Genomic DNA, 12676 nt, shown 5'->3' with positions numbered 1-12676 from the left:
TGAACCCCTACAGCAGGGCCAGGCACCGAGCCAGGGGCTTTGCAGAGATGAGCTCAGTGAATCTTCGACAACCACACCAGGCAGAAGGTAGCCTGCCTTCCATTGTACAGATGAGGAGACTGAGGCTCAGAAAAGCTAAGAAAACTGTTCAAGATTATAGTTTTAGGAAATGAAAGACATTTAAGCCCCATTCTATCTGTTCCCATAGTCCAGGATCCCTCCCACCCCATGGCCTCCCTCAATAGAAGCACTGACCCCCAAGGCCCAGTGCACGCCATCAACATGTGTGGTCAAGTGCATGGAGGAAGAGCATGAGCTGGGTATGCCTGCTGTGATATTAGTCACTGGTAAACCCTAGTGCTTCGGTCTGCTGTGACCTGAGAGAGAACTCACCAGTGCAGGCCAGCCAGCCCGTCAGAAAATAACAAGAAACTAGATTGCCTGTACCTAGACTCAACCTCCCAGTGTGTTCCCTGGGTGGTTCAGATTTCCCAAAATGGGACCTTCGTGGGTGGGAGTGTCTGTGGGGGTGAGACCACACATTTGCATTATAAAGGGTCTCTGTCGGAGTGAAGGCTGGGAACTGAGTTTGCTGCCTTGCAGAAAGCTTCTGGGCCTTCCCATAGCTGGGTCTCCATGGAAATTTTTTTGCCAAGGGAAAGGAGCTATTTTAAGGACATGCAAAGATGAGAACCTGGTAGGCTGAAACTAGGGAAGGTAGCTGTGGGAGAGAGCTTTTCTGAATGACTCACTAATTTCTCTCCTATGGCGTGGGGAAAATGGTGTGGAAAAAGAATGGAAATCCAGGAAGGAGGAGGAGCCCATGGCTGACTCTGTCCCTGCAGGTGGCACAGGCTGCAGGCGCTGCCCTCCAGGCTGCGGGGATGGGGGTGGGGGTGGGGGGGCGGGGCGGGGCGTGGAGGCGCTGGGAAGAGCGCTGCTAGAGACTGTCCATCATGAGGGTAACACCTTCCTGTCGGCACAAACTCTGCTGCTCTCAACCAGCCTTCATGGCATCATGCAGAGAAGGAAAAAATTACCTCTTAAAAGGAACAGCGACTGTAGCAGCATCTGCAATCTCAGAGGGTGGTGGAATTCATCCTAGGAATGGAGTACTTTGATGAGGAGAGCTGGCTAATTGACCTGCCTTCTTGGTTAGGGAGCCTGGTGTAGGTGAAATACTTGGAGGTGAATTATGTAGGTGATAAGGAGGTAGGGATGTCTGGGTTCCCCTTCACCCTGCCAGAAGAGGGAAACTGGGTGTTTGGAATGCCTAGAATTGTCAGGAAAGGAGAGACAGGAGAGACCTGGTCAAGGTGGAACCCAGAGGATCATGGCAGCAAACAGCCTAGGGAGAAAGTGGTCAGGGACCTCTCGGGGTGGGTGCAGGGTTGAGAGATGGAAAAGGTAAGGACGAAAATTCTTGTATTCCACAGCGTTTCCTGTTCTGAGCACCAGGTGGGCCTCAGCTGTCCGACCACGTGCAATCAAAGCCAGGTCCTCACAGCAGCCCTGGGTTTGACTGTGGTGGGGGCACTGCGTTTGCTTGAGTGACTAGAACCCAGAGCAGGTGAGGGGGAGCATGACGTATGCCCCATACAGCTGCTCTCCTGCCCGTATCTCCTGGGAACCCACAGAAATGCTGGGGAGCGCCTAGACATCCATCCTAAGCAGGCATGGGGCCTTGGGCTTGACATTCTCCCCGTGGGTGAGCAGATGATGGCACTTGTGTAGCAGGCCAGCCCACCCCAGCAACCAGTGGGGTCCCCAGGGACCATGGGCATCCATGCCTGGGTCCTCAGCTCTGGTGATGGGGGCTGGGAGACTAAAGAATGTCTGGGTGTCTCCAGCTGTCTCTCCACCCTGGCCCTTGGTCTGTTGAGTCAGAGGCTGGGGCCTGGGACTTAGGTCAGGTTCTACATGGACACCAGGCAGTGAGCCTGCAGGGCGGGGACACCTGAGTGGGGGTAAGGAGCCACGGTCCCAGCAGGAACTCAGTCCTGCCGCTGCTGGGCTCCACGTGCCACTGAGGCGTGGGAGTGAATGGTTTGCTTGGAGGCTGCCAAAGACACTGCTCCAGGCCCTGCCTGGAGCCCAGGCCTGGTGTCTGTGAGCAGGAGCAGGAGCCAGGCAGCCCGAGGTGGGGCAGAGGCGCCGTGGAAGTGGCCTGCACCGTGCCTCTGGGCCGGGGGCTGCTCCCTGACCTGGGAACCCATGACCTGGGGAGTGTTGACATGTGTTTTTTTGTCACTGCAGCTTAAGTGGTGAAAACTTATAAAAGCTGGGAGGAACTTGTGGGCTGCAGGACAGCAGGTTTGGAGGGGATGCTCGTGGCCTCTGGGTGGCCGCAGGGTGCTTGGAGCGCCAGGAAGATATGTGGATGGAAGGAAGGAAGGAGTGCGGTTTACTCCTGTTCCCGGTCCATGACCAGCTTCAAACTGGCTCTATGGTGTCCCATCTGGTCAGGGCAACACCATCCATCACCACCACGGACCCTTAACTGCCTCAGTTGTGCCCTGTGCAGGCCCTGCCATCTAGAATGATATCTATAGCTCCGAATGTCAAGAAAAACGCCACACATAGCTGAGTGAGAAAGGCACAATTTATTGGTCACGCAGACTTCCACCATGGGAATGTGGGGCGCATACCCTTCTGCGTTAACACATACCGCTGGATTTAGCTCCCTACATTAATTCTGCTATGTTGAAAAAGCAACATAAGGAAAGACATCACCCATCTATTCTCCTAATAACCAAGGAAGCAGAGCTGAAAGCCACAGAGATAGGAAGAAAAGGCTGCACTATTTCAAGAGCCTGGAACCAAGAGGCCCACCCTCCCTGGCAGCTAGGCTGGAGAGCACGGCTTTCGGGAGCCACAGCAAAGACTCTTCTATCAGCACGATGGAATACGTGTTGGGGGGCTTGGCTTAACTGTGGCTGGTGATGGCTGCCCACCTCGAGGAAGGCACAGGGAACCTGGCACGGGCCTTGGCATCTCTAGCCCAGGCTGAGGCCAGATCTCTCCACTGGAGAGTAGGAGCTGATTTCCTGCTCCGTCCAACTAAAGAACTGAGAAGCCAGGTAGATCCCTGCTCTCAGCCCAGCGATGCCGGAACCCCCGGGACTTTAGCTAAAGCAGCTTGTGTCACTGAAGCTGGACAGAACAGGCTTCTTGTACCCTAAACAAGCTACCCAGACTCTTCAGCTCCTTAAGGCCGAGCCCTTGTCTCACTCCAGGAGGGCACTGGGCTTCTTAATGCTTTCACCCCTCTGAACACACACCGTTTTAAACTGGTGGGTTTGGGCACGTGGTTTTAGGTGGCTAGAGCCTCAGCTCTCGAGGTCATCCTCATATGACGAACGTTTGTAAAGCACTTAGCACAGCACTTGGCACATCGTGAGTGTTCGATCCATGTGGCCACTATTATTATTAATATTATTATTATTTATATCTCCACTCTCGAATCGGCGCTGCAGTTCCTTTCTTCAGAACGGCGCCCTCAACAAGGCACTGGGGTTCCAAGTACCAAGAGCAAGCTGGGGACCCAGAACGTTTGTTGCCCATCTGGTGTGCGTTTTTCTTCCAGCCTCAGCACTTGGTGCCAAGTCTCACAGGCAGTGAACTCCGTGGGCCACACAGAAGCTAGGCCCTTGCCTGAAAACACAAAGCCTTGCATAGGGAGCTGGGCAGGAGGAGCCAGCAGGAGGTCCCGGGAGAGGGTCCAGTGGCTTCGCGCTGTTCCTCTGGGCTCCCGACTTACTGGCAGCTCACGGAGGGCTTCACTGTGGGACAAGAACAGAAGGGCTGTCAGGGCTCATTCTCACCAGGCCATGTTGAGCTAAGTGGCCCGGGTTCCTGCATGCTGTGGGCTAGGCCAGGCTTCCTTTAACATGTAGCTGAGAAGAGCCAGCACTCACTGTTCTAAGTACTTTACCCACTTATTAAAAAAAAACTGTTTTTTAGAAATGGGGTCTTACTCTGTTGCCTAGTCTGGACTGCAGTGGTGCAATCACAGCTCACTGCAGCCTTGTATTCTTGGGCTCCAGCTAGCCTCATGCCTCAGCCTCCCCAGTAGCTGGGACTACAGGTGCATAGCACCACACCCAGGTACGTACCATATATATATATATATATAAAATATATACACATATGTAATATATATAGTATATATATGAAATGATATGTAATGAATATCAATGTAAATACATAAATATAAATATGTAATTTCTATGTAGATGATAATACATGTTAATAATACATTATAGCCTACAATGCAATCAATTCTAAGTCTATGAGGTAGGTACCATTAACAGCCCCTTTTTACAGATGAGTAAACTGAGGCTCAAGGCACAGAGACAAGAAGTGGGAGGGCTGGGATTCAAACCCAACATAGCCTGGTTCTGCAGTCTGTTCTTTTTTTTTTTTTTTTTTTTTTTTGAGATAGAGTCTCACTCTGTCGCCCAGGCTGGAGTGCAGTGTTGGGATCTCGGTTCACTGCAAACTCCACCTCCTGGGTTCAAGCAATTCTCCTGTCTCAGCCTCCAGAGTAGCTGGGATTACAGGTGCACACCACAATGCCCAGATAATTTTTGTATTTTTAGTAGAGACGGGGTTTCACCATTTTGGTTAGGCTGGTCTCGAACTCCTGACCTCAGGTGATCCATCCACCTCGGCCTCCCAAAATGCTGGGATTACAGGCATGAACCACCACGCCCGGCCTGGAGTCTGTTCTTAATCACTGTTAGTTTTGCTCAAAAAATTTTTTATTTTACATGAAGGAGAGGGAAAGTATGCTGAATTCTCCAAAATATTGGGAAATGAAAGTATGAATGTGACTTAATAATAACAATGAGGCTGGGTGCGGTGGCTCATACCTGTAATCCCAGAACTTTGGGAGGCCCAGGCAGGCAGATCACCTGAGGTCAGGAGTTCGAGACCAGCCTGGCCAATATGGTGAAACCCCATCTCTACTAAAAATACAAAAATTAACCAGGCGTGGTGGCAGGTGCCTGTAATCCCAGCTACTTGGGAGGCTGAGACAGGAGAATCGCTTGAACCCAGGAGGCGGAGGTTGCAGTGAGCTGAGATCACACCACTGGACTCTAGCCTGGGCAACAAAGAGTGAAACTCCGTTTTTAATTTTAATTTTAATTTTTTTTTTTTGAGACGGAGTCTTGCTTTGTCACCAGGCTGGAGTGCAGTGGCACGATCTCGGCTCACCACAACCTCTGCCTCCCAGGTTCAAGCGATTCCCCTGCCTCAGCCTCCCGAGTAGCTGGGACTACAGGCGTGCGCCACTATGCCCGGGTAATTTTTTGTATTTTAGTAGAGACGGGGTTTCACCATGTTGGCCAGGATGGTCTCAATCTCCTGACCTCGGGATCCACCGTGCCTGGCAAAACTCAGTTTCCAACAAGATTTCTAATAATAACAATGAGATGGCCGGGCGCGGTGGCTCACGCTTGTAATCCCAGCACTTTGGGAGGCCGAGGCGGGTGGATCACGAGGTCAGGAGATCGAGACCACGGTGAAACCACGGTGAAACCCCGTCTCTACTAAAAAAATATAAAAAATTAGCCGGGCGTGGTGGCGGGCGCCTGTAGTCCCAGCTACTCGGAGAGGCTGAGGCAGGAGAATGGCGTGAACCCAGGAGGCGGAGCTTGCAGTGAGCCGAGATCGCGCCACTGCACTCCAGCCTGGGCGACAGAGCGAGACTCTGTCTCAAAAAAAAAAAACAATGAGATATAAATGATTTAGGCTCCTTTTCTTTATGGAATCTTCTTCCTCTGGGCCTGACACTAGACTAAGAGTTTATCCACAGCCTGGCCTTTCTTCTTTCAACAACTGCTGCAGAGGCAATGCAGGGTCAGGGATGTGTGGGACAGGCAGGCCTGGGTTCAAATCCTGACTCTCCCTTCTCATGGAGCAGTTCCCAGGACCATCACTCGCATGTGTGCACATGCATACGTTCACACATGCACGCACATACACATGCGTGCACACACATATGCATAGGCACACACATACGCACTCACGCATGCACATACACACACATGCACGGGAGCCCACGTGTGGCGCAGCGCACCTGCATGGCAGTCCTGCCTAGAGGCCCTGGGGGCCCCTCCTCCGGCCGGTGCTTGCCGTGGTGCGGGAGCTCGGTGTTGTCGCGGTAGTCGCGGCCCTTGGAGTGCTGGAGGTGCAGCACCGCCGGGCTCTTGACTGGCAGCGGCGGCCGCGGCGTCGGGGTGGGCGGGGTCTGCTGGTTCATTTCCGATCTGGAAGGCTTGATGGGCCTCTTGGCAGGCACCGGGGCCTGGGAGCTGACCGGGGTCTTGGGCTTCCCTTGGCTCTTGTCCCCGCCGGCCGCCCTGCCCTCGGCAGAGGACGAGCAGGTGAAGGAGCGCAGCCGGGGTGCGGGCACCTGCTTGCCGGGCCCCTCGCCGCGATCAGCCTCCTGGGCTTTGGTGAGCATGATGCTGGGCGACAAGATGCCGGGTTCCGGGCAGGGCGGGGGTTCCTTCCGCGGCATTTTGGGGGATTCCTGGTCCTTCCTGGGAGCAGGCTTAGGGAAGGAACTCACGGACCCATACAGGGGGTTCTCAAACATCTCGGGCTTTGTCAGCGGCAGGTCCTCCTGAGGCAGTGTGTCCGCTGCGTTCTTCCCCAGGTCACTGGGCCTAGAGCCAGGGACAGAGCAGGGAAGACACATGTCCAGGGGAGAAGACATGGGATCATGGCTGCTTAATGGTTCTGGGTCTTTCTTTGGGGTGATACAAATGTTTCTGAACTAGATAGAGATGTGTAACATTGCAAATGTACTGAACGGCACCAAATTGTTTTGTCTTGTTTTGTTCTAGAGACAGAGTCTCGCTCTGTTGCCCAGGCTGGAGTGCAGTGGTGCGATCATGGCTCACTGCTGCCTCAACCTCTTGGGCTCAAGCAATCCTTCCCCTCAGCCTCCCAAGTAGCTGAGACTACTTGGGAGTAGCTAGGAGTAGCTGGACATTGCTGGGAGTAGCAATGCCATCAGGCCTGGCTAATTTTTTTGTTTTGTTTTATTTTGTAGAGATGGGGAGTCTCACTATATTGCCCAGGCTGGTCTTGAACTCTTGGCTTCAAGCAGTCCTCTCACTTTGGCCTCCCAAAGTGCTGGGATTACAGGCATAAGCCACTGTGCGCAGCCTAGCAAACTGTTCATTTTGAAATGGTTAATTTTATGTTAAGTGAATTTCACCTCAAGTGAAAAAAAGGAAGAGGAAACAGTACTGTGTTCATCATACTTGTCCTCAAAGACAGCCTCAGTTCTGGCCTGGGACCTTTTCCACCATAAAACCTGTTCACATCAGAGCATCCGTGAGCAAGGGGCACAGCACTGGAGGATTTGTAGGAGAAATGAAGCGAGAACTTACATGGCACCTCAGTATCAACCCCTCATCCTCATCAGATGAGCCTGCTCTCCACAGCCCCTTCCCACCTCCCCAGTCAACAGGCCTCCTTTCCTGGCTCCTCCCATCCCCAACCCCCAGCCTCTCCTCTGACTCCAGCAATTCTGCTCCGACCCGGCATTTGCATGACTGCTCAGGAAGGTGATCACATCTCCTCCTCAGGAACCACTTGTGCTACTTGAGGGTGAAAGCTCAAGAGGCTCCATCTGCCAAACTTGTGTGTGAGACACTTCCCCAGGCACAGCAACACAGCCACAAACAAGGACAGAATCTGAGCTCAGGGGGCCCGACATCCCGGTTAACACAGTGTCCTTCCCAGCCACATGAAGTCCTCTCCCTGGAAGGCTCTCCTAACTCACAGTGGAAGGAACACGTGGTGGCTGTGGTGCAAGTCAGAGGGATCTTGGACACTTGCGAGTACTGGGGAAACCAAGGCCAATGGCTAGAAAAAAGGCCTGCTCAACTCATGGGCAGGGGAAGCTCCTGTGTTGTGACCCAAAGTAGGCAAGTGCTGCCTTTGCTTGTTTGTGTTCTGATTTATCACTGCTCTGACTGGAGGTGATTTCCTGCTGAGCAAACTATGAGAACAAGGAATGGGAACACATTTTACTTCCTGACCAGCAGCAGAATCTCCTAGGGGAGTGTTCTGGGCTCTGCTTTCTACAAAAAAGGAAGCTATCGTGAAGAAATTGTGGATCGCTGGGAACCCACTGAGCTGTTGAGGCTGTTGCGCCTGTTGCTGATGGGATGTGCACTGAGAGGCTGCTCAGAGGCACTCAACAGTGACTCTTTGGGGAGCAGATGTGGGCTCAGGGGACGGAGGTGGGATGTTGTCCTCACACAGGTGCCGGTGAGATGCCATGGAGCTCCAAGGAGGCTGGTCTCAGGGACACACCAAAGGGAGCCTGACTGTGCGCTTGGGGGTGTTGCCCATTATTTTTTGGAAACACCTTAGAGCAGGTGCATACACAGAAATGCTGGGGTCTCAAACAAGGACTTTGGAAAGGCGCCCCTCCACGTGCAGCCCTCTTCTGACCCCCGTGTGGATCCTCAAAGGCCATTGCTGTGAGTTAGCCAAGGGAAGAGGGCACAGGAGGGTGCAACTGGCATGGTCACAAGTTTTCAGATGAAGGAGCAAGAAGTCCTGACCTCTGACCACCCTCTCTCAGTGGCTGAGATGGGAGGAGGGGGCTCACTTCAGAGAACTGGGGGCAGGACCAGGAAGAGAGCCCTGGGTGCAAGCCCTTTGTGATTCCAAAGCTCACTCTTCTGGGAAAAGAGCAGCGAGATAGAGACCAGGGAAGGCTTCCCTCTAAGAGGAGGCTTCTGTTGCACTTAGGGGAAGCTTGGTGGGGGCGGGCGGGGAAGACTGGGGAAAACCATGAAAAGCTCGAAAGTAAGTCTTATTCCCCTGACCAAAGGTAACAAGAAATTGACTCCTATAGCAGGCCACAGTTGTTGAATAAGGGAACCGATATCTAGGGGACGAGTTGATTCCTGCAGCAAATGACTGTACTTCTCAGATTCAGGAGACCAGAGTCTCATCTCTAAAGCAGCTAAGCACTGGCCAGGGGCTGAGAAGAGTCCCCTTCCTAACTGCACAGCTTTGATCTGGGGTCACCAGTTGTCCTGGCTTGCTCAGGACTGAAGGGTTTCCTGAGATGTGAGACTTTCAGTGCTAAAACTGGGACAGTACTTGGCAAACCGGGAAGGTCAGTCCCTGCACTTGGGTCTGGGTGATGGTGGGGAAACACTGATGCTGCTTGTAACACCCCCTTCCACAGCCTTTGCTCTGGCTGAGCCTGGGACCTGGAGCAGTGGAAAGGGATGAGGCAGGTGTGCGAGCTGCAGGGCTCCAGGCTCCAAGCGCCTCCTTGGTGAGCAGTGAGTTAGAAGCACACCCTGGGGGACCCTTGCCCGTGGATGGCAGCCTGTCTGCAGCTGTCACCATGGGGCTGTGGGGAACCTGCTCCCACCAAGCTGTGTGCTCACTGTTACGCACCAAGATCCATTCGCTTTGGGAACTGAAAAGCATTCACTTACACAAATAATCATGCTCCTTTTTCTTTCTGGTTGCTTAGAGCTCCATTTCCTGGGGTCTCCAAAGAGGTGGCCACACAAGCACCTTGATACCCACTGAATAGTGCCTTTTGTCCTCATATTTCCAGGGCAGGAAACTGAGGCTGTTTCTCCTCCCTCCAAGTTTCTTAGGGAATGAATGACCAGGGTCTGACATCCTATCAACACACTCTGTACAGAGGTAAAGAGAGAGACAGCTGAGCTGAGCTTCAGGGCTATCCTGTCCTGTCCTTTTCTGTCTCTCTTCCTGACTTCCTCTCATCTATTTTTTTTTTTTTTTTTTTTGAGACGGAGTCTTGCTCTGTCACCCAGGCTAAAGTGCAGTGGCATGACCTCAGCTCAGCTCACTGCAACCTCCACCTCCCGGGTTCAAGCGATTCTCGTGTCTCAGAGACTCCTGAGTAGCTGGGATTACAGGTGTGGGCCACTACGCCCGGCTGATTTTTGTATTTTTAGTAGAGATGGGGTTTCACCGTGTTGGTCAGGCTGGTCTCAAACTCCTGACCTCAAGTGATCTGCCCACCTTGGCTTCCCAAAGTGCTGGGATTACAGGCATGAGCCACCGTGCCCGGCCTATCCGTTTTTTAGAGCATATCTCACACATCTTGAGAAATGAGACTGTCAACAGCTCCTCCATCCAGAGGAAGACCCTGCCAGGTCAGGCCTGGGAAGGGTGGAGCTGGAGGACAGTGTGATGGAGAACACACCCGCTGCTGGCTCTGCCCCGTGTGGCAGACAGCACCCAAGTCCTCATGGAAAAAAGATGAAGAAAAAACCAGTGTTAGGGGAAGAGAGGCTGAGGGTGAACCCCTGAGGTTATGATAAACCAGCAAAGAGCCTCAAGGCAAGACAGTGTTCATGCTATTTTGCCTATCTTAAATCGTTGGTAATTGGGCCTGCACTTTCACATCTGTCATCTTGCAGCTACTAGAAACATGTAGAGGTCCCCACTTGTGTATCCACTAGGGGCCCATGCTTAGCTCTGCCCTGTTCCAGCAGCACCAGAGAGCGGCTGTGCCTTTGGGAAGTGCTGACCCCGTTCCTCGGCTGCCCGGCCCGGTCTCCTATCTGGCTTCCATTCTTCTGCCTGAACCAGTTCTAGACTCAGATCAGTTTTCTCCACCGTCCGGGGCTTCCCCAGAGTTTCAGGGCCAGGCCTCCTCTCTCTGCAGGCTGGCTGCCCTGCCTTTTATATCCCTAGTTCCAGTTTCTAACTAAGTGTCCCCCACAGGAGAGACTAGGAAGCTGCTTATAGAAGAGGGAACCTCGTGGTCGGGAAAAAAGAGGGGAACTGGAGGGTGCGAGCAGGCTCTACACGGAAACTCCTACCCTGTTCCACGGGGCCCTCTAGGGAGCGGGAGATGCCCGAAGGTTAACTAGCTCTAGAAACATTTTTTTTCTTTTATTTTGAGAGTCTCGCTCTGTCGCCCAGGCTGGAGAGCAGTGGCATGATCTCAGCTCACCACAACCTCCGCCTCCTGGGTTCAAGTGATTCTCCTGCCTCAGCCTCCCGAGTAGCTGGGACTACGTGTGTGCCAGCACATCTAGCTAATTTTTTGTATTTTTAGTAGAGATGGGGTTTTACTGTGTTAGCCAGGATGGTCTTGATCTCCTGACCTCGAGATTTGTCTGCCTCGGCCTCCCCCCAAAGTGTTGGGATTACAGGCGTGAGCCACCGCACCCAGCATTTTTTTTTTTTTTTTTTTTTGAGGCACAGTCTCACTCTGTCACTCAGGCTGGAGTGCAGTGGTGCAATCTTGGCTCACTGCAACCTCTGCCTCCTGGGCTCAAGCGATTCTCCTGCCTCAGCTAGGATTACAGGTGTGAGCCACCATGCCCGGCTAATTTTTGTATTTTCAGTAGAGACGGGGTTTCACCTCGTTGGCTAGGCTGGACTCAAACTCTTAATCTCAAGTGACCCACCCACCTCAGCCTCCCAAAGTGCTGGGATTACAGGCGTGAGCCACCGTGCCCAGCCAAAATTTGTTGTTTTTTGAGACAGAGTTTCACTCTTGTTGCCCAGGCTGGAGTGCAATGGCGTGATCTCGGTGCACCGCAACCTCCACCTCCCGGGTTCAAGCAATTCTCCTGCCTCAGCCTCCCAAGTAGCTGGGATTACCGGCCCGCGCCACCACCCCGGGCTAATTTTGTATTTTTAGTAGAGATGGGGTTTTTCCTTGTTGGTCAGGCTGGTCTTGAACTCCTGATCGCAGGTGATCCACCTGCCTCGGCCTCCCAAAGTGCTGGGATTACAGGCGTGAGCCACCACGCCCAGCCCGAAACATGTTTTTTGATATGTGTATAGTTTTTATAGGAGGTTCCTTTTCTTGGCAATATCTTTACAAATTTTTACGCTTTAAAAAGAAATCGAGTTGCACTAATAGGTTAGGACGTGGAAGACTCCACATACATGTCAGTGGTCTGCTGTGTTCAGGCCCCGGGGATAAGTCACGAGCCAAGTGGACACAAATTGTGGCCCTTATGAGGCTTCCATTCTAGGGTGAAAGCCCAAGGCGCTTTCATAAGGAGGGAGGGAGCCATCTTAATGAAGAGGATGCTCACCTTGAGTCCTGTGTCCTTGGGGGGAGACCCCGGTTTGCTGTCGAGGGTAAAAACTTCTTGGGTGATATGGGCGGCTGGCAGGGAGGTGTCGGAGGACTTTCTCCCCTGCAGGGCCCCAGCGGGGATTCCTTGGGTGGCTGGTCGTAGCTCCAGGCTGTGGGCTGCTGGTCAGGGGACAAGGTCTGCTTCACGTGCGGGGGCATTGGTGACCCGAATGGCCCCACTCCCATGTAGTTGGGGTTGATGATTTCGGTGATGCTGGAGCCACTGCACGGAGGGGCCCTGCAGGGAAGACATAGAGTCACATCTCAGGGGTCCCTTCCCTTCTCGGGGTCAGCACCAGCCCAAGGAAAGTGTCCTCTGATAACCCTGGGGCTCTCTCGGGCTCTCCTCAACTCCTTCACCTCTTGGGCAGTGATCCATTCATTCATTCATCTATCCATGCAACACTGTGGTTATTGAGGGCCTCGTAAGCACCCGGCCCAGGCTGGGAGGAGGGAATATGGCTGTGAGTGAGGCAGCCGTGGTCTCTGTTCTTATGGAACTCACTTTTGATGGAAGAGAAAAACAAGCTCAGTGGCACAGAGACA

General features: G+C 53.0%; 1 protein-coding gene across 2 annotated transcripts in view; it reads right to left on the bottom strand.

Annotated features, from left to right (window-relative positions):
- Nucleotides 1-2584: 2584 nt before the first annotated feature.
- The window catches only part of INPP5D (inositol polyphosphate-5-phosphatase D), a 156104-nt gene continuing 146012 nt past the window's right edge, over nt 2585-12676 (bottom strand). The window contains exons 25-27 of one of the 2 annotated variants that reach the window (XM_055291011.2): nt 12087-12368; nt 6086-6677; nt 2585-3782 (exon numbers count right to left, since the gene is read on the bottom strand). In XM_055291011.2, the coding sequence (XP_055146986.1) occupies nt 3780-3782; nt 6086-6677; nt 12087-12368 (877 nt within the window). In that variant the 3' untranslated portion in view covers nt 2585-3779. The remainder of the gene's footprint in view (nt 3783-6085; nt 6678-12086; nt 12369-12676) is intronic. The other variant, XM_055291012.2, reaches the window with a different exon arrangement.

The sequence above is a fragment of the Symphalangus syndactylus genome, chromosome 8 (assembly GCF_028878055.3).
Source record: "Symphalangus syndactylus isolate Jambi chromosome 8, NHGRI_mSymSyn1-v2.1_pri, whole genome shotgun sequence".
NCBI lineage: Eukaryota > Metazoa > Chordata > Mammalia > Primates > Hylobatidae > Symphalangus > Symphalangus syndactylus.
Note: the sequence above shows the minus strand (reverse complement) of the source record. Positions and strands in the feature narration are given on the sequence as shown.